The sequence below is a fragment of the Cryptotermes secundus genome, unplaced genomic scaffold, assembly GCF_002891405.2.
Source record: "Cryptotermes secundus unplaced genomic scaffold, Csec_1.0 scaffold545, whole genome shotgun sequence".
Classification (NCBI taxonomy): Eukaryota; Metazoa; Arthropoda; class Insecta; order Blattodea; family Kalotermitidae; genus Cryptotermes; species Cryptotermes secundus.
The window spans coordinates 1,135,189-1,161,666 of NW_019737089.1; the positions used below are offsets into that span (position 1 = coordinate 1,135,189).

The 26,478-nt window shown below is 37.3% G+C and overlaps 1 protein-coding gene and 1 long non-coding RNA gene across 2 annotated transcripts in view; one reads left to right on the forward strand and one right to left on the reverse strand.

Moving 5' to 3' along the window:
- Positions 1 to 26,478, forward strand: part of LOC117282758 — a 133,585-nt gene that overhangs the window by 93,258 nt on the left and 13,849 nt on the right. The gene's annotated exons all lie outside the window — the stretch shown is intronic.
- LOC111870098 (hydroxymethylglutaryl-CoA synthase 1) overlaps positions 10,554 to 26,478 on the reverse strand; it is a 36,496-nt gene continuing 20,571 nt past the window's right edge. The window contains exons 4-9 of the mRNA XM_023862099.2: positions 24,238 to 24,363; positions 18,408 to 18,575; positions 16,555 to 16,720; positions 15,233 to 15,403; positions 14,792 to 15,024; positions 10,554 to 11,775 (exon numbers count right to left, since the gene is read on the reverse strand). Of these exons, the coding sequence (XP_023717867.1) occupies positions 11,660 to 11,775; positions 14,792 to 15,024; positions 15,233 to 15,403; positions 16,555 to 16,720; positions 18,408 to 18,575; positions 24,238 to 24,363 (980 nt within the window). The 3' untranslated portion in view covers positions 10,554 to 11,659. The remainder of the gene's footprint in view (positions 11,776 to 14,791; positions 15,025 to 15,232; positions 15,404 to 16,554; positions 16,721 to 18,407; positions 18,576 to 24,237; positions 24,364 to 26,478) is intronic.

A 26,478-nucleotide genomic window follows, 5' to 3' on the forward strand; every position in this document is an offset into this window, starting at 1 on the left:
GAACCCCGATAAGGTGGATTTTTTAATTTAGCTAATCCTTCCAGCCGCTCTACGGTCCTGGTTTCGACTCAGCTTCTAACAGAAATGAGCACCAGGAATCTTCCTGGGGGTAAAGGGTGGCCGACGAATAAGGCTGACAACTTTACCGCCATCTGTGAGCCGATTGTCTAGAGAGAATGTGGGAGCCTCGACGTCTCATGACTCTATGGGCTTGACGGCCTGTTACAGGGATAGCTTTTAATAATTATTAAAATTATTAAAAGTCCTATTCGAGTCACAATTTATTATTATAATAATAAATTGTGACTCGAATAGGACTCGATCCTGTGCAAGAACCAAAATTTCTAACCCTTAATCTAAGTAGTATTTTATTGATGAGTTATAAACTTATATGACCTAAATGTAACTTATACGACATGAATGTTACACAAGATTTATACGACTGATAGACGGTACAGTAAGAATATACGTGTAGGATTTGTAACTTCTAACAGGAACCCATGTTTATGTTTTTAATAAAATGTGTTTGTCGATATTTCTCTTATTACAAGTAAGTTATTCTCTTCTATGATTGTAAGCATATTTCCTTATCCCTTCCGTCGTCTGAAATAAGGTAAAATAAATATGTAAATCCTCTCGCATGGTCCGTAGATTTGTTATGTAATATACTTTTTACATTTCGAATGCTGTTGTATAATCATGTAAATCTGATTTCTATGGTAAAGATGGTGTATTTGGTGCAGCAACATTTGCAATTTGTGCTCTGATTCAGCTAGTGGTACGTAACGTTTCTATCTCCATATTTTTTCGGCTCTACATGTGTTCGTGTCAGTGGGAACTACATGAACGGCTTGATTATCATTAAACAAACACCGAATTTTCACCGCAGAATGTATTTGTGTGTTTCGTTTGATTTTCATCATAGACGGCAAATTCTTTCTCTATACAGCAATAAGCGTTTGGAGTTTGTAATTGATAAGAACTGTGTTGTGATGTAGAAAATGAAATTTTAAGTATTAGAAAAAGAATTTCAGGCTTCGTACAATTAATGGGAATTTAACATTTTTCCATAATTTCCGTAATAAATAACAGAATCATGTACTTTAAGTTATTATATAATCTTCGAAAAATGTAAATGTGTAGATACTACTACTACTACTACTACTACTACTGCCACCACTGCTACTACTACCATCATCACTACTACCACTACCACCCCCACCACCACTGCTACTACTACCACCACCCCCACCACCACCACCACTACAATTTGTCTAGTAGCCAAATCGGAAGCTCCAATTCCCAGCTCATATGCCGGCAGGCGGACCTCTCGAAGCTCGACCCTTCGTTTCCGACTCTACTACTCTGCTTCTGCTTCTCAAGCCAAGTTCAAGTCCAAGTCATATTGCGACTGACGGTCTGTCAGTCTGTCCTGGTGTGGAGCCCCGACTTGGGCTCATGACCAGATTTCTTTTTTATGAAAGTTACTGTCCTGTTCATTTGGGGCGCCCTCTCTGACGAGAAGTCGGATCTGTCATTTGTCAGTCATAGTCCATATTAGTAAGTCCATTGTCAGTATTTACACTATTTACAAATTTAATTTTAATTCCTATTTCTATGTACAGTATATACAAGGCCTCTGTCAATCCAAGCTCAGTACAGCAGATTATGCCCTATTTCTAGTAGTATTCGCTACCATGGCAGTCTAGTCACTTGAACGGTCGTATGCCTGACCGCCGCCAAGTTTAAGCCTCATATACTTTCCGCGCCGGGCTTCGCCTTATCCGATGTTGCGAACATTCTCATTTTCATGATTTTGTATAACTTCTGCTTGTTTCCTGCATAATTTTGTTATATAGTCATATACGTACGGGATTTTAAATGCCATGTGCAAATCGCGGACCAGTGTGTGCCTTGGAAAATTGCCAGTGGTGCGTAGAACATTGTTTTGCAGGCGCTGCAATTTCACTAGATGAGTGTCTGCCGCGAATTTCCAGGTGGGACTAGCATAAGTCATTACGGATCTAATAAGAGCTTTGTGGAGGGTAATTTTAATATTAGCGCTCAATCGCTCACTTTTGAATAGGGAATATACTCTAATGAATGCTCTGAAGGCCTTGGCTTCGATCATTTCTATGTGCAATCTCCATGTATCGCTCTTATCGAAGATTACACCTAGCTATTTTGCACTGTTTACAAATGGAATATTTCGTCCATTTAGAGTGAGACAAGACTCCGGCGTTCGACGACCACCTTTGTCTCTTTATAAACCCTCGGCACGAACCCCTTGGAAAACACCCCTATAGATTGGCATGTTTATTGGTCCGTTACCTAGCAATGGATGCCATATTTTCGCGTGCGTGCGTGCGTGCGTGCGTGTGTGTTGCGGGAATGTGTTTACAGAGCCGTTGCCTAACAACAGGTATACACGTCACAATATTTTTCGGTCTGAAAACTGGACAATATGTCAGCTATTTTACCCACAGTTCCATCCTTATTTAATGTTTAATGCAGGCGTGAACACATCTAGCTTTCCACAGGAAATTCTTCAGTCTCAAGTAATTTGACAGTTCGTCCAAAATATGGAACGACACATAAGCATACAATCTGAAGAAGGGTTAAGTTTACTCGATTGTAATTAATATTAAAGGTCAGTGACAATGCAAAGAAATCGTGGATTCTGCAGCAACCAGGAGTGACACAGCTTGTTGGGTTTGTCGTGTTAAATTATGGGTTTGCATCTGGTGGGAATCCGTCTGTTCAAAGTTGAAACCTTTATTTCGAAAAAAAAAAAAAGGAGTCATGAAACCAACATTTAAAACTCAGATAAAAGGAAACTCTTTTGACAGCAAGTCGTCTAAGCCCAAGGAACTATTAGAACCCTTAAAGAAATGAGACTTTATGCCTCAAGCCACAAAATCATTTCTAAACATGGAAGGCTCAACGAAAAGAACGGTTTAAATTTCCTTGAAGTTAACTGTTTTCGTAAGACTGTGTGCAGAATTGTTAGCAACATTATTACTCGTACTTCTAACACGCAATTAAGCAGTTGTAGATCTGCTGACAGTATCTTAGAAAGGTCAGTGAGACAAGCAATGTAATGCTGTACGTACAAATAGGAATGTGATTTTAGGAGGTATGTTGTTATACAGTATATGCCTTTTAGATAATTAACATTAACATTTATTCAATATTTTAATTAGTTTATTATTTTCTGTCTTAGAAAATGTAACAAGTAATTTGAAAGCTCAATAAAAATAAAGAAATAAGATCCAGTGACCTTTTCTGCTAATTATCACAGACGAAATTGCTATAATCAGTAAACACATTTCAGCAATTCTAAGTTAAGCTCTTCAGAGAGATGTAAATATAACACGGGCAAAATGTTGTTACTTTACATTAAATACAAACATGACAACGAAGTTTTATATCTATTTGAAGATCCAAGATCATAACACATTTAATGACCTTAACTTTAACCGCATTAGTGTTTCTCCTGTTTGAAAATTCGCAGGGCCACTATGTTCGTATTGTTGCTGGTGGGAAGCAAAATCATACCCTTTTGATATTCGTTCATGTTGTGATATCACGTGTAGTTTCATGGCATCCAAGCAAGTTGCGCGAAAGTGATTCAGAAAGGACGAAGTTGTGCCGAGAGGACACTGGATTTATAGTTCGTTACTGACGCTCGCAGTTTTTATGACTCAGACTGGCACTTCTGAGCCGAAGAGAATTAATTCATTTTACATTCGGAGAACTGAAGACTGACTTCTCTCTATACAGTAAATGAAACATAGTTGGGTTTCATTATCTGTGAAGTAACTGACCCGTCGAAGCGGTTCGCCCTGTGAAACTGTTGACAGAAATATCACCGATCAGCATTCCATAGAGGCAAGATAGCAACGTCTTCATTTTTCAAGTGTAACCAATACGCAGACATGTTGACGCTTAATGACCACTCGAGGTGAAAAACTTGCAGTAGCAGGTTATGTAAATTGGTTGGCGGAAGACGTTGAACAAGAAGTACAGTCCTCCTAGGACTCTTTTGTTTTCAATTTAATTATGTCATCTTTAAGCTATTACCTTGCTACGTAGGCTGAATGAAAAGTAAGGCTTCCAAGTTTATAACTCGCCTGGGGCCACCATCAACACACAGCACTACACTGCAACACTCCAAACTTTGAAACAACGATTAAGAAGGGTTCGGAAGCTGAAGAAAATTTTGCTGCAACATGACAACGTTTAGCGTCACCTCGCGAACCGCCACGGAGACAACTGAGGAGTGGAACTTGCCATCTTACCATACCCGCTATACATTCCAGACGTGGCGCCATGCGACTTCTGTCTTCGTATACATCCGTATGACTCAAATGAATAGGTGGCGAACACTGTCAGGACCTCAATTAAGAAATAAATGGTAGAGTTCCTTCGTGACGGCTTCGAGAAATTTGTCCATCCTTGATAGAACTGCGTGCAGAATGGTGGTGATTATGTGGATTAATAAGGCCGCGCCATAGCTCAAGTGATTAGTCGCTGGCTTCCCACCACGGCGGCCCTGGTTCGATCCCGGGTCTGGTCAAGTGGGCCACGCTGAGGCAGGTTTTCTCCGAGTACTTCGGTTTCCCCTGCCAATCTTCATTCCACCAATTTCTCCACAATCACCCTCACCTATCAGCTGGGGCTGGTACGATAGGCTAGAAGTGGCCGCAGTACAATTGTTCATTTATTAAAACAGCCTTATTAAAACAAAAGTAATCGAGATGGAGGGATTACTTTTCATTCAACTCTCGTGGAACTGGAAGGGATTCTGAAACTCACAATGTATGTTTGTTTTGTTGCACAGAAATTATTTCCTCAGATTTTGGTTCGGAATATTTGTTTATAACTGAAGTTTGCAGTGTATCATTTCATGTAAGCCTGTCCAAAATAGAATAAACATCAACATATTTCTCGGCTATTTAGTTAAACCATGTAGTTGTTGGGTCTCGAGAGCAGTTAAATGACGCCATGTTGTAGACGTTTTTGTGGAAACACGGAAATGTAATTTCAAAACACAAAGAAGAAGAATAGGACTTATGTGACCCCATCTTGCCATTCTCATTATTTGATGAATGAGGTCATACGTGAAATTCCACAGCACTACCCCTTAATTGTTCTGACATGCGTAAAAGTGTATATTTGAAATATATTACAGACCGCATTCAGTTTGATACATACAGTTTTTTCCAAGAATATTCCGGGAGCTGCTTAGGCCTGCGCACCAAAGCATTAGCTAACTGTCCTGGTTAAAATCCATGATTATAACCATACGTGTGCATATGTGTGTAGAGTGTACAGAAAGTCTTTAACACATTCGTTTCCTACTTGCGGTGGTGCACGCTGTGAATGACAGGTATGGAAATGAATAAGTGGTTTCGATGTTAATAATGGTGTCCATCCTGTAAATGCCCGTAGTTCTGTGCATCAATATGTCTATCGACATATAAAGGAAATATATTTAATTTGCTTGTAACAGGCAGACAGATTTTTATTTATTTGCCCATATATTCAACCGTATACTTGTATATTGCCAGAAGAATAAGTAATATGCAGCAAAGAATAATTGTTCTACGCTGTCCTTGAACTGACCATCACATGCTACAGAGTAGCAAAGCAGCAAACCGTCACACAATTTATTGTTTGACAGAATTAATTAATTCCTTCCAACTTCATCATTATGCCGCTGTCCCTTCAAATCGCATGCAGTTTGACTTTTACTGAATTTCGGGTAAGTTGTTAAGACTGTCGTGAATAGTGAATTGGATAATACAGGAATCAGCCGTGGCTTGCAGAATTTGAAAAGAAAAGAAAGGTCATGTTTTCCCTACAGCTAATTAAACATCATGCCACGAAAATCTATGATATCTGATGTATAGCACAGTCCATTCTTAACATCGGTACTAGATGAAAATGGCACGATTCACGGCCCGGGCCTTTAACCCTGGGAAAGGAGCCCCCGGTGTCTCTAGATAGAAGACTGGTTGGGCCCCAAAACTGATCTGTATACTCGTACTGTGAAGAAAAGAAAAGTCTTGTCTCCTGCGGATAATCGAAACCCACATCCCGGTTGGCAAGTCGTGGCCTAGTCGTTTTGCTGAATGAGCTATCCCGACTCGCGTATTTGAACGTACTATTTCTGAAATTACCCGAAACATCTGAACTAAACCACGAAAGTATTCAAGACAGCTTGTTCTCCAAGACTCGAATCGGGGACTTTCCGTGTAAAACGCAAGAGTTATAGTCATTAACGCTGAGATTTTTGCTGTGAATCTTTCTTGTGTTCTTAACCTGCGTGCATTTTCACATCTTCGTGTAGAGGTCTCTCTCGAAAAGTACTCAGATCGAGGCCCGTCGATCCATTCGGATCAGGCCAACCAGTCCAGCAACTTCTGCACTGTCCACTATTTACTAACAACATTGAATTCCAACTGCATTAAATGTTGTGACATGACGCCTGAAGGCCGGAATAGTGGAGCTAGAGAAGGCAACGGCTCGCTAAACGTGTTCCCGCTGCAACGAATACGCAAGCAACAACAGAGGGAATGTTAGGAAACGGTGTTTTCTGTTGAGTCGCCCAAGGCTATATAATGAGGATCCTAGGTCAGCGGAGTTTATTGAGGAATCGAGAGAGTTGGTTGAGGGTTGGCAGTTCAGTAGTGAAGAAAAGAGTTACAAGAGTGTGACTGTGAAAAGAAGACTTTATGTGTGCTGTAGTTACAGTGAGACTTATAAATCCGTTTCTAGGGTACCATTAGTGAAGACTGAGAAGACTTAGTGTGTCTTAGTGATTTGTAAAGTGTGGAAATCAGTGATTGCACTGTGATTACTTGTAGTTCCGAGATATGTAAAAAATCCAGTTTCCAATCCATACGCCGTCTATAGCCACACCCATAAATACATAACAATGTGTTATTAAATAATCCATAACTCAGTTATTAGACGGCGCCTTGATTTTCTTACAGCCAGTGCCCTGCTATCGTCTTTCGTAAGTTAACAGCGCTGAAATTTCTCAAGACCACTGGAAGAGGGCTGTTGTATTTTACTGTAGTCACTGCAACGAATAAGCATCAAATATTTATCAGGTGTCATAAATCATCTTTTGGGGGAGCTGATTGACTTTGCTTCTGTTCTCGATTCCAATGGCTCTGTCAAACATCGAACCAAATGGTTCAATGAAATAATGTAGGAAGTTCATGTATGGTCTTATTTCTTGTGTTTGCGGGGTTATATATTGCTCATGTCCAACTAAGAGAAAGAACAAAATAATAATTTAGACAGGTGCTCTGCCCATCTGTCTACGTCTCCTTGAACAGATCTCAACAAAGTATGTTGCTGAAAGCTAAGAGCTTGTTGACCAAAAGAAGACTTCATTTTCTTTAGATGTTACTTACGAGTATATTGCATGAATACATTGAGATTATATTTAAATGATTTCTATTCACAATCAACAGTACTAGCAATGACTGTAACTATGAAAATGAACATGTTGATGAAGAATGATGAAGATAGACCCCCACCCCTAAAAAAAAACCTTCTTGTGCGAAAAGAAATAAAGTGATTTTCTTTTAATCTAGAATTTCACTTCAGCTGTTGAAATTAAGGGAGGCATTTCATAGATACACAACATAATTAAAAACATGTTCCAGTCTTGTACAAATTAATTTTTGGCGACTAATCAAACGTCTCTTTATTTTTGTTTGGTTTTCTTACAATGAACCATTGAAGACTATCTATTACCCCAACCTTAGTTTTGGATTTTGGCGATTTTCATGATCCCTATGGGTTTCTGCATTAACTATTACTGACTGTACTGCAAGAGAATTTTTTGGACAATCATCATTTATGTTAAATGCTCTGATTAGATGATGCTGATTGTCAAGTGTGCCTCTACAAAACAATGTTCACAGAGATATTCTTATAGAGGACTGCAGTTGTTATGCATTCAGAAACAAAAGAGAAATTACATCTTTTGCTTGTCTGCATAGAAATTCTCATTGAATATTGTTACCAACCTGATATCATAAAAAGAATATGAAGATGATAATATAAGTTCTTTACAATGTTTTCTATCAATCTGGAAGACCCTTGATTCCAATATACTGCATATGGAGAAAAGCCTAAAAGTGAAAACATCGATGCATACACAGGAACGAATATTTGTAGTTGTTCCACAGTTACCGCCCTTATCACACTTACTATGTTACAAAGCGTATTATAAATTTAGCATATGGACTTCAAGTACTGATTTACAGTAGTTTTCTGTAATGTAGAAAAAATGTGTTAGTCGGTGTTCATTAGATTATAAATATTTTTTTAACTGGCTTGAATAATTCATAGAAAATCATGATTATCTGAGGATAAAATATTGAGATTGAGGAGTTCATGTAATTAAACCTTTGCCAATATATCTCTACCACCAAGGTTATTTTGTACATTACAGCAAGAAAAGCGATGCTTGTGAGAACATAATTTTCTCTTTTATTTTTCATTAATACAAATTACATCTGCAAGCAATCAAATATTTAATTAGGTGTTATTAAGCCACATGGCCTATTAACATTACATGGCATCTTCTCTTCAGTCTTTCTAAACTTCTCCTTGCATTCAGTCTTATATGCCACAATTTACATAATTCAGTCAGTTTTCTCTATATTAACATTAATTGCAGGTGTCATCTTTCTCTTTACCTTTTTATCACAAGATATCTCTGAACACAAATTTTAATAACAGATTATTGAAGCTGACAACTCTCACATTTATATTGCCTTGGAAGTTAATATTCTTTTATAGTTTATGCAATATTTAGTAAGTACACTAAACACGATGTATGTATGTAAGTTTTGAGGTTTTCACGGTGATGACAATGAAGAAAGTTGTCTTCTGGGTTTAGGCACCGTGTATTCTTCGTTTTGGCCGACGTTTCGGAGGAACGTNAATATTCCGAGAAGAAATTAAGGAGACTAAGTAATTCGAAATATGATATTCATAAGTACAACAATATTGCATAATACAGTGACTAAAATATATAATTTTAAATTAAAAGAAATCTCTTAATCTAGAAAGTATTACAATACTTCATTAACAGTTAGAGTATATGCTTTAATGCAGATAGTTCAGAGAGGCCTTCATGTTGCTTTAACATATTTAATGTGTGGATGAAAATTGGGCATGATGTTCACTGGTCTCTTGTAGAAAACACTTCATTACTTAAAGCCAACACTTCTTTGCAAACTGTGTGGTAAAAATCCACATGACTCAAGGATTCTTGATTCATCTACACATGCACATACACACTGAACAAAAATGCATACATATGCACACATGAACATACCTACAAGCACATTTTTCTTGGTTGGAAATTTGTCTTCACCTACATCTTTTCTTTCTTGAATTTGACCCACAAGGAAATAATGATAGTTCTGGCTCTGGATACAAATATGAACACATACAAATACATGGTAGCTATGTAAATGTAGAGCATGCAAGGGACTCAAAAGTTAAGAGTTAATGAATGGTCTGTGTGCTTGTATTATACATTGTTGAGACTTGCTTGTTGTAAGTGTTGTAGTATATATGACATCTGTGTTTGTTATGAATTTTAATATGTTATAATGAAACTGTATTGATGACATGGCTAACCAGTGTGTGTGTACAATGGTAAGTTGTGAATTTGACAGTGGTTTTTCCACGGCCTGAGTGTGTTGTCTTGATAACTTGTGCTGTCTGCGTGAGTCCTGATTAAATATTTTATTGGACCAAGGACATATGATGTGTAGTCATCATGAATTTGTAATGTGTGAGATGTTTTATATCCAGCCCTATGGGGAGATGATTGGATCCATAAAGTGAAAATAAATGTAAATGTAAATGTAAATAAATGTTTAATAAACTCTAGGAATTCAGTAAGGCCAGATACAGCAAATAAGAGGCTATCTGATTCTGAACTCCTGTGCAATGGTGCTTCCAAGCAGCACCAAAATGGTAACATACATTTAACTTCGGTGCAGGAAAAAGTAGATCTAAGTATAGTAACCAAAAGCTATAGAATATACTCTAACATCTAAGCACTTAGTTTAAGGCCTAACATTTTCTGTGTAGGTCTGCTTCAAGACTCTTTACAACTTCATTCCAGCCTTGTTTTAGTACATATAAAATTATTGTGACAATAAATCCTTGTAATTCTGCATTACAAAGAGCATTGAATTTGAGCTTTCCACAGCAGTGACTATTAAAACTATAATCCTTTAGGTTGTGACATGTAGTATTGTTGGCCAATATTGGCATTTCAGAGGAACACATTGCCTCCATCTGCAACCCTTAATATGGAGGCAGTATATGAAAGCACCAATTGATATAGCATTTAATGGCAGTTTTTCAACTTGAACATTTGCTTTCTGGGGTTTATTTTTCCATTAACATTTATAACTTGCTGTTAAAAATTAATATTTCCCTTGTATGGGTATCACAGGTCATAGGCATTTATAATATGTATCTACTGTAACCATAATTTTGAAACTGGCATGCTAAAGTGGGTTTGTAAGTTACAATTTATCTCCAAAATGGAATATGATTGTTTCTGTGGTAACAAAAAATACTTTATCACTTTTTTAGCGATCGGCTATGTGAGTCAAATTGGCAGAAGCAGCTTAGCTGGGATTCAGGGGAAGTATAAGAGGGCTGTACATATTCATTAAGACTCTATCTTCACTAACTTAACTGAGACACATATGGAAGTGACAATTGATGTTTAGTTGGATGTAAAGGACTTGTCAATTTTTGAAATTCCTAACTGGAGAATGACTCCTCTATTATTTTCTCTGGAGGTTGAAATGTAATTTGACTCTTTATTTAGTACTGAGGTTGCTGAAGTGTGAAAATGTACCCCAGACTCACCACTTAACTTTTACAGTGATATTTAGATTTTATCTTCTACTTCTAATATGATTCTATACAAATTTTTAATTTATTTGGTTTTGTGAAAAACTGACAACACCTATTTCTTAATTTAAGCTATTTGATTTTTCTTAAATTAATAACTTACAGAAATTGAACTTGGCTGTATCCTACTTTCCTGTGTTCAAAATAAAGTGAATTCTACTAGATATTAATTTTGGTTCTTGGGGCAAACTAAATAACTATTCATTACATCTGCATGTAAGCACAATATTTCAGGATCAGAAAAAAAATTATACTCAAGTGTTTCAGAGAAAATCCATGCTTTACTTGTGTGTGAAAGCTATTCAGTCTTGTAACTTCAGATCTATTAGGTCAGTACTGCAGTCATATTTCTCTGTTGAGAAATGTTGCTGTGTGTTTAGATATTTCACAGCCTTTCACATACCATTCTGGTTAATGAAGGATAGGAACATAAGAGAACTCAGGTTCAGAACTCTCCTTTTCTATATAAGACTCAAGTTCTTGAAGGGTCACTAGACAATTCTTGTGCATTCTGATTACTCCGATAGCATATGCTGCAACCAACACAGTCCCTGTTATGATCCTACATCCCTTATCATGAAGTTTGTAGAGAGTGCTGTTCAGACTTTAATGGTGTTTCATTCATTTTTTGTATTAATAACCATAAGAACAGCTGTACAGCATCATGTATATGCTGGTTTATCTAAACATGTTCTTGTGGAACACGTTTGTACTTGCGGCGGTGCATTGTATCCACGCTTTCCAGGTACCAAGTCCCTGGAAACAGCACATCAGGTGAAGCCGATGGTATGTAAGGTGCTGCAACATACAGAGTGGTCAACAAGTCATAAAAATTTTCATCTGCTATGACTGAAAAATAAAGCAATGATAAAATAAATGGCAGGAAAACTGGAGAGCACACGAAGGACAGGGTACTGGTATATCAGGATGCAACTTTGTAACTTGGGAAGAAAATTCAATTCAAATTCAGTCCAGTGTTGCTACCAGAGGAATATGAACGAAGAATATTAGTTATTATTAGATGCTGTGCTGTAACTTAGACAGTTAGATCCAGACTGAGACCATGTCATAGCTCAGGCAGTTAGTTGACAAGTACTTACTGTAGAGGACCAGGGTGTCAGTCTCAGTATAGTCCATGTGGGATTTGTAGTGGGAGAAGTGGAACTGGAGCTGGTTTTCAGTTTTTCTCTGCCTTATACAGCGAGAGTCAGTAAATAAGTCACAAATGGAAGTAAAACATCTGTAATGGACGCAACAGGTTTTCTGTGTGTATCACTATGTAGCAGCAGAGTCCAGCTTCATGACAGTCTAAGTAGCAGGTGTGCATGTGCATGTTCAAAGGCTGGTTTCAGCAGTCAAAATGGTGACCATACTTTAGTATACTACTGAAGAACAGATTTCTGTTGTGCATTTTCTGTGGGCAAAAAGGACTGAATACAATAGATATGCATAAAGAAACGTTTCCCATTTACAATGGAAAGTGTTTGTTGCATAAAATGGTTCAAAACTTGGTCAATAAGTTATCTCAAGGACATTCAAAAGTTGCAGATTATGCCCCACCAGGTGTGGAAGTGGCTGAGACAGTAGTCAAAATATTTCTATGCTGTGGATTTAAACACATTGGTAAAATGATGGGACAAGTGTATCAATGTTGGTGGAGCATATGTTGAGAAATAAATGTTTTATCCATGTTCAAATATCATGTGTTTTACATTTCATATCCATTTGTGACCTATTTACTGACCCTCCCTTGTATCTTTCCCCAAATGCTCCAGTCTCATCTATCATTAGGGGCTGGTGCAATAAGTTTATATGAGGCTGTAGTCCCAAGGAAATCAATCTCACTCATTGCTGACAACCAAGAACTGGATGCTGGCTTGTCACTGTGGGTTCAGTTTCAATACAAAGGCAGTCTGTGTGAGATTTTTGGTGGACATAGTGGCACTGGGCAGGCTTTTCTCCAAATAGCTTAGTTTCTCCCACAAATCATCAGTCCAGCAGTGCTCCAGCTTATCTCCTGCTGTTCTGCGATGTGTTTTTCATCAAACCATCTAGCAACATCTAGTAAATTGTGCACCTATACTGTAAAATGGACCTGATATTTACTCATCAGAATGTTCGTATTAGTGCTTTCACTCATTTGTTATATTACAGTGCCTTGGGAGTTCTGACACTTGAACATAAGCTCACACCCTTAAACACATGTACATAATTTGATTAAATATAGCATTCCAAATGTGTTTCCATAAGTAATGGAATGATTCAATTTTGTGATCATTCATATTGTTAGTATTTATTTTATAAAAATCATGTTAAATAAACTGATAAACATAATGTAGTTTTGATAATATCATATAATATAATGGCAGTAGTTGCTTGCACAAGGCTTAGTCAGTCTTGGTGGTATGGTATAGAATGTCTGGATTAAACCAGTAAAATTGTAAAATCAGAATTCACCTAAGAATGACAGAACAGACAAAAACCACAGTAGGTCAGTGCACACGAAGGAAATTAATATATGGTCAGAGTAGTAGAAAGATATTTGTTACTTTCTGTTTTGGGATCCATGCCACTAAAAAATAGGAACACAAAGGAAGGGGGTGGGAGGGTAACTAGGTAACTGTTTCTGGGATACTAATGTGTAAACCCAAATTTTTGAGTAACACCATCCATTATAACACTTTCTGGCTCTGTCAGGAAATCCAAACCCATATTTCCTCATGATGACCCAGGGAAAGAATCCTTCATTTAGCTAAGAAGAATTAAATTGTGTAACCAGACTACCTCTTGGATCAATCTATTATCACTATTTTCTCTTTATCATAGAATCAAGCAATCTGACTGGTGACAATAATGAGAAAAGCCATCAACATTTGCCAGGGGGAATGAAGGTTTCCTAACCTAGAGGATCTAGTAGTGGCAGTTTGAAACACATAAACTTGAGATTTTCTAGAAACTGTATTTCATAGAGAAAAAGACAGGAGTTAACTCATCTATGCAGTCCTTCGAACTTTGGAATGAGCTTTATATTTTGATATTGGGTGATTTTTCCATATGGGTAGAAGTAGTTTCGAGTTTGCGTAAGTTTGTGGATATTTATACAGAAAGTTATAATTTGGCAGTCTAGTTGAATTTTAATATCTGGACAGTAACATGATCTAATTTAATGACTGATTTCATTTTTCGCTGCTAAGAAAATTGTCGTTACATACAGTCAACTGAGATATGAATTCTACTTACTAGCAATTCCTGTTTACTTTTCGTGATGTTAATGTGGATATCACCAGTCTTCTTAATCTGAAGGAATATCTTATAGCTTTGCCCTAAGTTAGGCCTGTGTAGAGACTGGACAAGATAATCACAAGGTAAGTTTCCAGTGCATTACAGTTTGAACCTTTCAGCTGAGGGAGCAAACACTTATGCAAAGTAGCCCAAATTGAGGGTTTTCTTGAGGTTCAGCACCCCAGTATTTTAAAAAAAAAAGATATGCTACTTGTACAAGAAAATTAAGCGCAGAAAGAAAATAAAATGTTGTGCTGATATGAATATATAGAATGAATGGGAAATATAGATGGAATAAACAGTTAATTCACTGAATACCAATTTGAAGATAGAGAATGGCAAGTTCAAAAAATGCTCAGGTTTAGACAAATCTATTAAATGATGGAACAAATTAATTTTAAAGGAAGAGGACTGGGATAATCAACAACAGTTATGGTGTATGAGAATGCTGAAGCACCAAATACAGCATGAAAAGGTACAACGCTATGAGTAATTATCCATAATATTACAGAAAAGGGGCATTTTAGCTTACCCTTGTGGTGATTCTGTTCACGTAGCTCCATAATCTGTGCAAACTCTTCTGGAGTAACTCTTTTACGTTGATCCAGTAGTGATTTAATATGTGAAAGATTTTCAATAAGACGATTAAGAGAGGATCCAGGTCTGACATTTGTTGAAATGCGCAAACAGTACATGGAGGAGGCCAGCCCAGAACCATATGAGAAGAGACACACGCGTTTGCCAGCTAGCTCATGGATGTCTCTGCTGCAAATAAATATCATTTGATTAATGGAAATGATTGTATAATTAATATAGTGATTGAGAACAAGATGTTAAAGAGACAGTTTGCGCCTAAGGTGGCTAATGTAACAGTATGCCCTGTATGTTATGTTGGTCTTCTGCCAGAATTAAGAATGGTAGATACAAAATACAAGACAAGAATTGAACAGGAGTTATCCACCAATACCCTTACCTAATTAAAAGTGATACAAGACCTCCATAAAGAGATGTGGTATACATATTTCCCACTTGTTTAGATATCAAGAGAGAAGGCTTTGTTTTCTCCTCAAAGATACTTCTACTGTAGTCCATAAATGCCTTCTCAATATCACGGTTGAAATATGTGTCTTCCAGCTTCACATTTCTGGAATACAGAATTGAATACAGCTTATTATATACAAACTGGTTTTGAATATAATGACTTTCTTCTGTTGAAGTTGGCAGTACAAAATAAAAATATTGAAACACCAATTTAATAATATATTGTCCCAAATTTCTTACCCAGCACACTATATTTGTCTGCACATACATATGGTAATTCAGTTTTTCAAGGGAGAATATTAAACACAGAAGAAGAGAACACATTTACATGTGATGAGAAGGGGTATACAGGTATATGTACTAGAGGCATTGAAATATCAGTTATTTACAATATATGTCCATATTTAATTCATAATTACTGCAAACATGATGATGATGATGATGATGATGATGATGATGATGACCACGCACACACCCNCCCCCACCACTGCCGCTACCACCAACACCACCGCCATCATCATCATCTTCATATAATATGCCATGCTTGGTCTGTTTTGTACTCTTGAAGAATATGTTGGTCATCCTATCTTACTTCTATCATAACAACCTGAGCCAAAGTTGTCCAATTCGCTGCACAGATGCTATGTGCTATATGCTATATCAGTATACTTGAAACAATTCTTTCTCTATAATGCAGCCTACAAGAGGTAAATAATGTACAGTGAGGTCCCTCAGTATTTTTAAATTTGACAGTCCTTATTTGACCTATCAAGAGTATTGTTAAATTAATCATAACTCTATAAATAAATAAATAATAAGAAAAGTAACTCTGTCCATGTGCATAACTAATTAAGCAATACACCATGAAGACATATTGGGGACTGGATGTATACACCCACGTTCTTTGACCTCAGAACTAGCTAGAGATGAGTGGTCAGCTTCATGCCCCGGTCACTTTACCCCTGGGGAAAAAGTTCCCAGTGCCCACTGGATGGGAGGCTGAGTGGGCTCCAGAGCCAGTCTGGATGACATAGAAAAGTGAAAGTTCTTGCCTTCACCAGAACTCAAACTCCAACCCCTTGGTTGTCCAACCCATAGCCAGCTGCTATACAGACTGCACAATCCCAGCTCTCAAATAAATAAGTAATACCAAATAAAATTTGTAGAATATTTTTTTTCTCATATATGACAACGTTTCGGTTGAAATGAAAATTGTTTCAAAGTTCTGATTTCCTACTGATCTGTTTTACATACCCCAAGTGCTCAAGTCCAGGAAACTTCTTTGAACGCTCCTTTTCTGGTGTCCTCACAAAGTCATTAAGGACAAGCCGAGCTAGAGATTTCTGAACCAGCTTGCAGTAGGGAGAGTGAAACAGAAATGCGTCCCAATACTGGATATCAATAGGCTGATTTTCATGTCCTGGTAACAATAGAATAACCAACAATTCATTTATACATAACTCAATTATGTTATTTTACTTTGTAACTTGTTCTTACAAATTATTCAGATCTGTTGTGTCTGAAAACATACATATATGTGTATACTCACACATATAGTTAAATACTGTCAATAATGACACATTGTAGTTGCTAATTAATTAAACATTTAGTATTGATCAATTAACTCATTGATTACTTAGTAAAATTGTTTTTTTTTATTGCTAGTGCGGCCACTTCTGGCCTATTGTACCAACCCCAGATGATAGGTGAGGGTGATTGTGGAGCAATTGGTGGAATGAAGATTGGCAAGGGAAACCGAAGTCCTCAGAGAAAACCTGCCCAAGCACCACTGTCCACCACAAATCCCTTTTGACCAGACCCGGCATCGAACCTGGGCCGCCATGGTGGGAATCCAGTGACTAACCGCTTGAGCTATGGCACGGCCTAAATTAAGTGGTTAATAGAAATATGAAAAATTTTAAGTAATTCCACAGCAAATAACTAATCAAACATGTTAGCATAAGGCTTAAACTGTAAATGTCTGTACCCATATTTTCCAGTTACAGAACACAAATACTGATTACTTGCGCACTAAAATATGTTTTGAGAATAAAATCAGAGAATTACAGTAAACCACCGTATCAGACATATATACCACTTATGCAGCGAATGCATATTAGTGAGGAATTTTGAACTTTGAGATAAACATAAATGTCATAGAGTGATGGCCCATATGACTAATTAAATAAATAATTCTTTAGTAAAGAAGTAATCAAGAGAATAAATGATGTATTCCTGACAACCCTGGCTAGCGCATTTATTTTCCCCCGTTTTTGTTACATATCCTCTTCCTCATTTAATTATCCCAAAAGAAGTAAGTAAAGCACTGCATATTTATTATATGACAACCGACCTTCATTTACTTGTGCTAAATCAGTTGATATATGGCCACAGTAATCACAAGAAATGGAATAATTTTTCACATTTTTATGCTTGTATTCTGTATAAACAATTATATGAAGGTTTCTTATATGAACCATAACAAGAATTTCCTCAAATTTTCTTCTCTTCTTCTGTTTGTTATTTTTACAGAAATCTTAAGAAAAAGTCAATTACCAAATAAAATATATAATTGTCAGAGAGAGAGAGAGAGAGTGCATATGTGCACATGTGTGTGTGTGTGTGTGTGTGTGTGTGTATGGATGAATGAATGATGTATATATTTTTGCATAGATGCATGTGTATATGAATGCTCATATCAATTCTTGCAACCACTTGGCCGGAGGAAGCATAAGAACACTGAACTCTATTTTTTAACTGTCCTTAGCATTCTAGGCTCTGTCCTTTAAAATATGTTTTCACATGTGAAAATGATCCAGCAGAACGTTTCCATAGCTGCCTAATATTAGAGAAGGAGAATATTTACATAACTTAAATTGAGTGGTTCGGTGTCATAACCTTTGTATTTTTACTTAATTTTATTATAAAAATAGAAAAATGTAGAACCTAGTTACAGAGTCTGTTGTTTTACTGTTTGCTGTTTTTGTAAATAAGTGGTAAGAGTAAAGTAATACTGTTGCCATAGATTGAAATATAATTTTACATTAACTTGTGTCTTAACAGTAATATTTTCTCTGACAGCACACAACTGCCTGCAATAATGGTACCTTCATTTGTCTGATACTTCTCAATCTTTGAACAAAACAGGTGATAACAGAAATCGAGTGCTTTTAGATAGCACTGTACTGAAAGCTTCCCATCAACTGTAGGATATTCTGACAAAAGATCTGGTTTGTAGAAGTCGTAAGCATGTGCCATATATGTAGCACGAACTCCTGTAACAATAAAAAGAATTTATTATTTAAAAGCAAACTAGTTTCTTCAATTAACACAACCTACTTAATAATAAGAAGTAGGATGATGGAGCACATTCCTTTACTGAATTTCTAAATATACAAGAGACTAAGATATTGTATTTATTGACCACTTTATCACACAATTCGTAATTACACTTAATTATAACATCATCATTGATTTCCACACTTTAGAGTTCATTAGAGTGCACACTAACTAAGCCTTTTCCAGGCCGCAGTGTCTTCACTAGTACTTTCCTGGTAAGGGCTCCAACAATGGCGGCTCCTATCCAACAGCAAATTCTTGCTCCAACTAAGTCTTCTCTTCATAGACTGATTAAACTCAAAGTCAAAGTCAGAGTTACTTTACAACTGGGAGTTTACCACCAATCAGTTTGCCTTGGTATCAAGAAGCCCATTGAGATTCACAAACTGAGATGTTTTTCAACTGCACCCTTGCAGTCATTGTCCTTATGTAACATCCTCTCTGATGAGAAGATGGATTTGTTTCAAGAACATGCTTGGCATTTCATCAAGAATACATATTGCACATATAGCATGTTATTGAAAACTCTTCCTTTTGCACTGTATACAAGTCCTCTGTCAGTACAGGCACTGCAAAGCAGATCAAGCCTATCTTATGTATCTCATGCTACAATGGCAGCTTAGACACATCTCCTCACTGACCACATAGAAAAAACAATTCCTCTGTTGCATATTCTGTTGTTCATTCCATCAAATTCTCCACAAATAAGAATATCTAACCAATTCTAAATTGTAATCAGCAGTAAAATTGTAACTATTGTAATTTTAATCTACTTATATATCAAATTGTTAATATTCAGAATTANCAAATTAGTCAATTAGCACTTGCTTCCACATTATTTATAAATCACCAATCACTGTCATCTTAAAACTACAAGCTATGCAGTCTAAGATAATGGCAGCACCAATAAATAGACAAATAATTTTGTTCCTCTCATCGATATTACTAAAGGATACACAACTTGAATTCCCACCAGCAATGACTTTATTTTTCAATTTTGTGACCTAATAGAATCCATTTTAGGCGAGTTTCTTGTCATGATGGCATGGCGTGTTCTCAGTTAAAGATGGAGGAGATGGCCTCCATGTATGGAGCGTTAGCTGACAACGGGTGGTCCTCCAGCTTGGGGGTTGGGCGTGGGGCTAACAATTCCTCACCGTAAAAGAAATAAGCTTGTTACAAAATGTCACAGAAGGCCTCAGACCTAAACAGATACCTTGGATAAACGACCTAAGCTAAAGAAAAGGTACATGACATTTGGTAAGTGGAATGTAAAAGTCTGTATAGGGCAGGTTCACTCAAGGCAGTGGAAGAAGAAATATAAAAATTTAAGTTAGATTTAGTGGGAGTACAGGAGGTCAGATGGGATGGAGGTGACACCCAAACAGCAGGCACATATAAAATTTTTCTATGGAAAGGGGAATGAAAATCATAAATTAGGCACAGGTTTTTATGTATATAAGAGAATCATACTGGCAATTAAGAAGGTTGAGTTTATTAGTGATAGGTTGTCATACATAATACAAAGAGGTTGCTGGTGTAATATAATCGTTCTGAATTTTAATGCCCCAATAGAAGAAAAAATTGATGCTATAAAAGACAGTTTCTACGAAGCACTAGAACATGTATCTGATAAATTCCCAAGGTACCATATGAAAATTTTGCTAGGAGATTTCAATGCCAAAGTAGATAGGGAAGAAATTTGAAACCAACGCTTAGGAATGAGAGCTTGCACAAAATTAGTAATGATAATGGAGTTAGAGAGTAGTAAACTTTGCCACATCAAAAAATCTTCTTGTCAAAAGTACATTGTTCCCACATCATACCATTCATAAATATACTTGGAAATCTCCTGATGGGAAGACACACATTCAAATCGACCATATTTTGATAGATAGGAGATGGCATTCAAGTATACTTGATGTCCGATCATTCAGGGCAGCAGGTTGTGATACTGACCACTACCTGCTGGTGGCAAACTTTAGGGAAAGACTGGCAGTGAGTAAGCAAACAGGGTAGAGGGTAAGGAGAACATCATGTTGAAAACTCAAATAGGCTCGCAGCTTTGGAAAACTTAGACACTGAGGTGAAATTTACTAAAGCCTGGGAAACTATTAGAGAGAATATCAAATTTCTGCTAAAGAGAGTCTAGATTATTATGAACTGAAAAAGCATGAGCAATACTTAGATGAAAGATGCTCAAAATTAATAGACCAAAGGAAACAAGACAAATTGCAGTGGTTACAGGAACCAAGCAAAATAAATGGGGATAATCTGAACAATATAAGGTGTGAAACCAGCAGGTACTTCAGGAATAAAAAGAGGGAACATCTGAAAGGCATAATTCATGATATTGCAGTGAACAGTAAGAACAAAAACATTAGAGACCTGTATAGAGGAATAAATAAGTTTAAGAAGGGCTACCAACATAGAAGTAACTTAGTAAAGGATGAGAATGGTGATATGCTTACAGATTCCCACAACATTTGGAACAGATGGAAGAACTACTTCTCCAAGATATTGACTGTACATAGAGTCAGTATTGTTAGACAGATAGAAATACATATAGCTGAACTGTTAGTACCTGATCCTAGCCTTTTTGAGGTTCATATTGCTATTGCAAAATTGAAACGGTATAAATCACCAGGGCCACGTGGTAGCATAGTTGGTTGAGGCACCATGCTACAGGCCGGAAGGTCGGGGGTTCAAGTCCCAATGAGGTAACTGGATTTTTTCCAATTGACCTAATCCTTCTGGCCGCACTATGGCCCTGGGGTCGACTCAGCTTCTAACAGAAATGAGTACCAGGAATTTTCTTGAAATATTCTTGGGGGTAAAGGGCAGCTGGCACGTAGGGCTGACAACCTTGCAGCCATCTATGAGCCAATTTTCTAGAAAGTGTGGGAACCTCAACATCTCACAACCTTATGGGCCTCCACGGCCTGTTACAGGGATACCTTTACTTTTTTACTTATAAATCACAAGGTAGTGATCAAATCCTGGCAGAACTTATTAAAGCAGGAGATGAAATGTTACATTCTAAGCTCCATAAGCTAATTTCTTCTATTTGGCATAAGAAAAAATTGGCTGATCAGTGGAAAGAGTCTATTATTGTACCAGTTCACAAGAATGGTGATATAACTGACTAGTAATTATTGCGGGATATCACTGCTTTCAAGTTCATACAAAATTTTGTCCAATATTGTTCTCTCATGGTTAAGTCCATACATAGATGAAATTATTTGGAATCATCAGTGTGGGTTTCAACATAGCAAATCAACTACTGATCAAATCTTTTTAATTCATCAAGAACTGGAGAAAAGTGGGAGTACAATGAGACAGTACATGATCTATTCATAGATTTAAAGAAAGCCCATTATTCAGTTAGGAGGGAAGTATTGTACAATAATGTGATAGAGTTTCAGATACCCATGAAACAATTTATGCTGATTAAAATGTGTTTATATGAAACGTATAGTGCAGTCCATATTGGTAAACATGTTACTGATAATTTTCCTATCCAGAATGGTCTAAAACAAGTAGATGCTTTATCGCCACTCCTTTTCAACTTTGCTTTAGATTATGCCATTAGCAAGGTCCAGGAAAGCCGGTCACGGTAGCCGAGCCGTCTAAGGCATGCACTGTCTTCGCTCGCTCAGAAGCCGGGATCGTGGGTTCGAATCCCACTCAGGGCATGGATGTTTGTGTGCGTTTTTCTGTGTTTGTGTACAGGTAGAGGCCTTGCAATGAGCTGATCACCGGCCCAAGGAGTCCTACTGTATGTCTAAGATCTAGAAAAACAGAAGTGAACGGAGGAGTTCATGGAGGTAGGCCTAGGCCCACTGGGGCTGTAGTGCCAAGGAAAAAAGAAAAGGCCCAAGAAAACCAGGTGGGACTGAAATTAAATGGGACATATCAGCTGCTGGTCTATGCTGATGATGTGAATCTATTTGGAGATGACATAGATACCATGAAAAGTACAGAAACTTTAATTTATGCTAGTTAGGAAGTTGGACTAGAAGAAAATGCAGAGAAAACTAAGTATATGTTGCTGTCTGATCACTGGAATGCAGGGCAAAATCATGACATACAGATAGCTAACAGATCCTTTGAAAATGTGGCACAGTTCAAATATTTGAGAATGAAAGTTACAAATCAAAATTTGATTTAGGAGGAAATGAAGAGGAGACAGAATCCAGATATTGCTTGCTACCATTCAGTCGAGAACCTTTTGTCTTTTTGTCTACTGTCTACAAACAAACTCCATGCCCTGTAGTCTGCAAGCAAACTATACTGTCTGTAAACATACAAATTAGAATATAAAAAGTATAATTATGCATGTTGTTCTGTATGGGTGTGAAACTTTGTCTCTGACATTAAGGGTGGAAGATAGACTGTGGATGTTTGAAAACAGGATGCTGAGGAGACTATTTCGATTGAAGTGAGATGAACTGAGGGGAATTTTGAGAAAAAAAAACTGCATATTGAGTAGTTTCATAACTTGTACTCTTCACCAAGTATAATGAGAATAACTGAGTCAAGGATGATGAGAATGGCAGGTCATGTAGCAGGAATGGAAGATAAGAGGAATGCATATAGGATATTGGTGGAAAGTCAGAAGGAAAGACACTACTATGAAGGCCAATACATAGGTGGGTGGATAATATTAAAATGGATCTTAGAAGAAATAGGATGGTTATGATATGGACCAGAATTATTTGGCTGAGGATAGGGACCAGTGGAGGGCTTTTGTGAACACTGTAATGAACCTTCAGGTTCCATAAAATACTGGGAAATTCTTGAGTAGCTGCAAAACTTGGAGCTTCTCAAGAAGGGCTCAGCTCCATGAAGTTAGTTAGTTAATTAGTGGGTTAAGAGAATGATCTTAGGAAGTAGGAAAACTTCTCTGTAAAAATCAATAAGAACTTTTTCAATGACATGATGAACACTTTTACTCATGGGTATGAAATTTGGTCTACTGGTGTAGATATAGTGTGGAATAACCTACATTCTTTTCAGACAGATCTCCTATTAGTGAGACAGTGGTTGTGCGATATTCTGGAATAGCCACAATGTTACAGCCTAAATGGCAACAGTTAAATTGTATTTACTGAAACAAAACTCAAAATCTTCTCTCATCCATGGAATTTATTTATGGGTTGCATTTGTATTTTTACAGCAAGGGGAGATGTCTGGAATTAAACATAACCGGTGTAGGATCTAGAATAATAATTTAATTAAATTTTCCATTGAGTTTAACTGACTGTTCTTATAATAAGATACAAGATTCGTGTATGCAGCATAACTATTAGTTCCATACCTCCGCCTTTATTCTAATGAGCATAAAACAAATTAATGAAAGGAAAAATGAAACTTCTCAGAGGTAACACAACCTCCATTTGTGACCCAGCATGAGGTATATGAAAGTGAATAACACATGTTTGGTTGTAATTATGGCGTCACAGGAAATGTCAGATCGTGCTGCAAAGTAACAGATTTTTATAGGCAATAAAGTTGAAGAATCTTTGCAAATTAACAGAGATGTATTCAATATTCCGAATTTGTATAGGAAATTTTATGTATTGGTGGTGATCTTACCTCTGCATATGACAAGTGGTGCACTGGGTCCCACTAGCATTGCAACAGCCCCGGCTCCTCCTGTAGGACGTGCATTACCCTTTGCATACACAGCAATGTCTGATGCCACTACAAGAGCTAGGCGCCCTGAAACCAATAAAGGCAAAGTTGTTTCTGTGCTTACTTAAGCACATCATGAAGTGCAGTTAAGGTACAGCTCCAATTTTTAACCCTAGGAATTAGGGGTGAACTGTCAATTTCACACGCCACTTCCAGGGAAAGAACCAGCGGTATCCATGTGGTAAGAGGCTGGTTGGGCCCCAGAACTGGTTCGCGCGCAGTGGCGAGCAGAGAAATGTTTGATCTTGTTGGGTATCGAAACCTGATTTTGTTGTCCAGCCAGCGGCTAGTCACTATACCTACTGCGCTACCCCGGCTCCGAACTGAAATGAATTCATACCAATTATTAATGACAGGAGAATAACAATATCAGACTCCTTCGTAGCTCTGTCCATTTTTCTGTTCACTTCTGGCTCGGCCCGAGCAACGAAACTCTTGAAACTGTTGTCTGCTGATAGATGACATCACTTGTATTATCATTGGTCTTTTTGATACTAAAGAGTAAATAAGCCAATAAAGCAGGCATAAAAAGGATAGTTATGTCTCAACAGCCGAGAAAATGTAAAGAGTTTTAGAAAGAAACTAATTGTGGTACTGTGATAATGATGCTGTTATTTAGGGTGGTGGTGATGGTGGTACTTGTATCTGAAGATCAGTAACAATTTTAACTCTTCCTGAAGCCTGAATTCCATCTAAATAGCGTAGTGGTTGAGGAGCTACAAGTCGGAAGGTCGCGGGTTCAAGTCCCGTTAAGGTCATTGGATTTTTTTCAGTTGACCTAATCCTTCCAGCCGCACTAGGCCCTGTGGTCTACTCAGCCTCTAACAGAAATGAGTACCAGGAATTAATTAAAAATAATTTTCCTGGGGAGTAAAGCGCGGCCGGCGCGTAAGGCTGACAACCTTACCGCCATCTTTGAGCCGATTGTCTAGACAATGTGGGACCTTCAACGTCTCACAACCCTATGGGCCTTCATGGCCTGGTTCGGGGATAGCTTTACTTTTTTTTTTTACTTTATAAGATACAATAAGGGAAAAATTTCATAAAGAGAGGGAAATAAATTTCTGCTGAATGGACTCAAGCGTATTGGCATCAATAAACGCGACAGAGTTCCGTACTATCGAGGTGTATTCTAACTTTGATCTGACTAACGAATGATATAACATTTATAAAGAGAGCAGAGATGAAGAACAGGTGGTTATGGAGCTAATAGGCCCAGTAACTTGATATTCTGAGTATGCAAAATAAACATGGTTGTGGAAATATAATTTCACATCAAATTGAACACCAGAGAATTTAATGGCGCTGGTACGACTAATGGAAACTTGGAAAAGTTGATCCTCATCATTCAGACGACTAGTCTTTCTAGAGGCACATGATGACGTATTTCACGGATATAGCAGCACACAGTCGTTAATGGAACTGATGACAAGTGCAAGTAAGAGGCCATCATGGGATGAGTTTATGACTCAGAAAATTTTTATATATCTTTAAGATAAAAAATATACAGCGGCCGATTTACGTAGGCCAATAATGGAAACTTCAGAAGGAAAAGGGCTAACGAAAGAGCCCTGCGGCACATCGGAAATAACTTCAAACGGCAAAAAGAGTTTTCCAGAGGCACAAACTCGAAAATGTCTGTTGGTTATGTAACTGAGAAACCAGCTGACAGAACTGTAGTGCGAAACGTGGCCATGCATAACGAATTAATATAACTTACTAACTTAATTACGTATTAAGTTATTGATAATACTGATGGGTCTCAGTTGCAGACAGAGACATGATCGCCTCCTTTTAAAGACCGACACAATGCCGGTTCCTTCCATACAGTTGGGAAATACTGCTGAACCCAGCTTGAGTTAAACACTTGTTTATGGTTGGAAACAAAAGTTCCTGAGCAACCTTTGTGAAAAAGCCAGCGATGTAATAATAATAATAATTCAATTATTTGTTATTTATGTGGTGAGCTAACAGGCGCAAGGCCAATTACAGACAACACAATGTAGATAGAAGTAGTTACATACTGGACAAACACAACATTAGAACAAAAACTAAGTAAATGTAAGTATTGGAGGAAAAACACATTAATGCATATAAGGAAACAAACTAAATAATAATAATAATAATAATAATAATAATAAT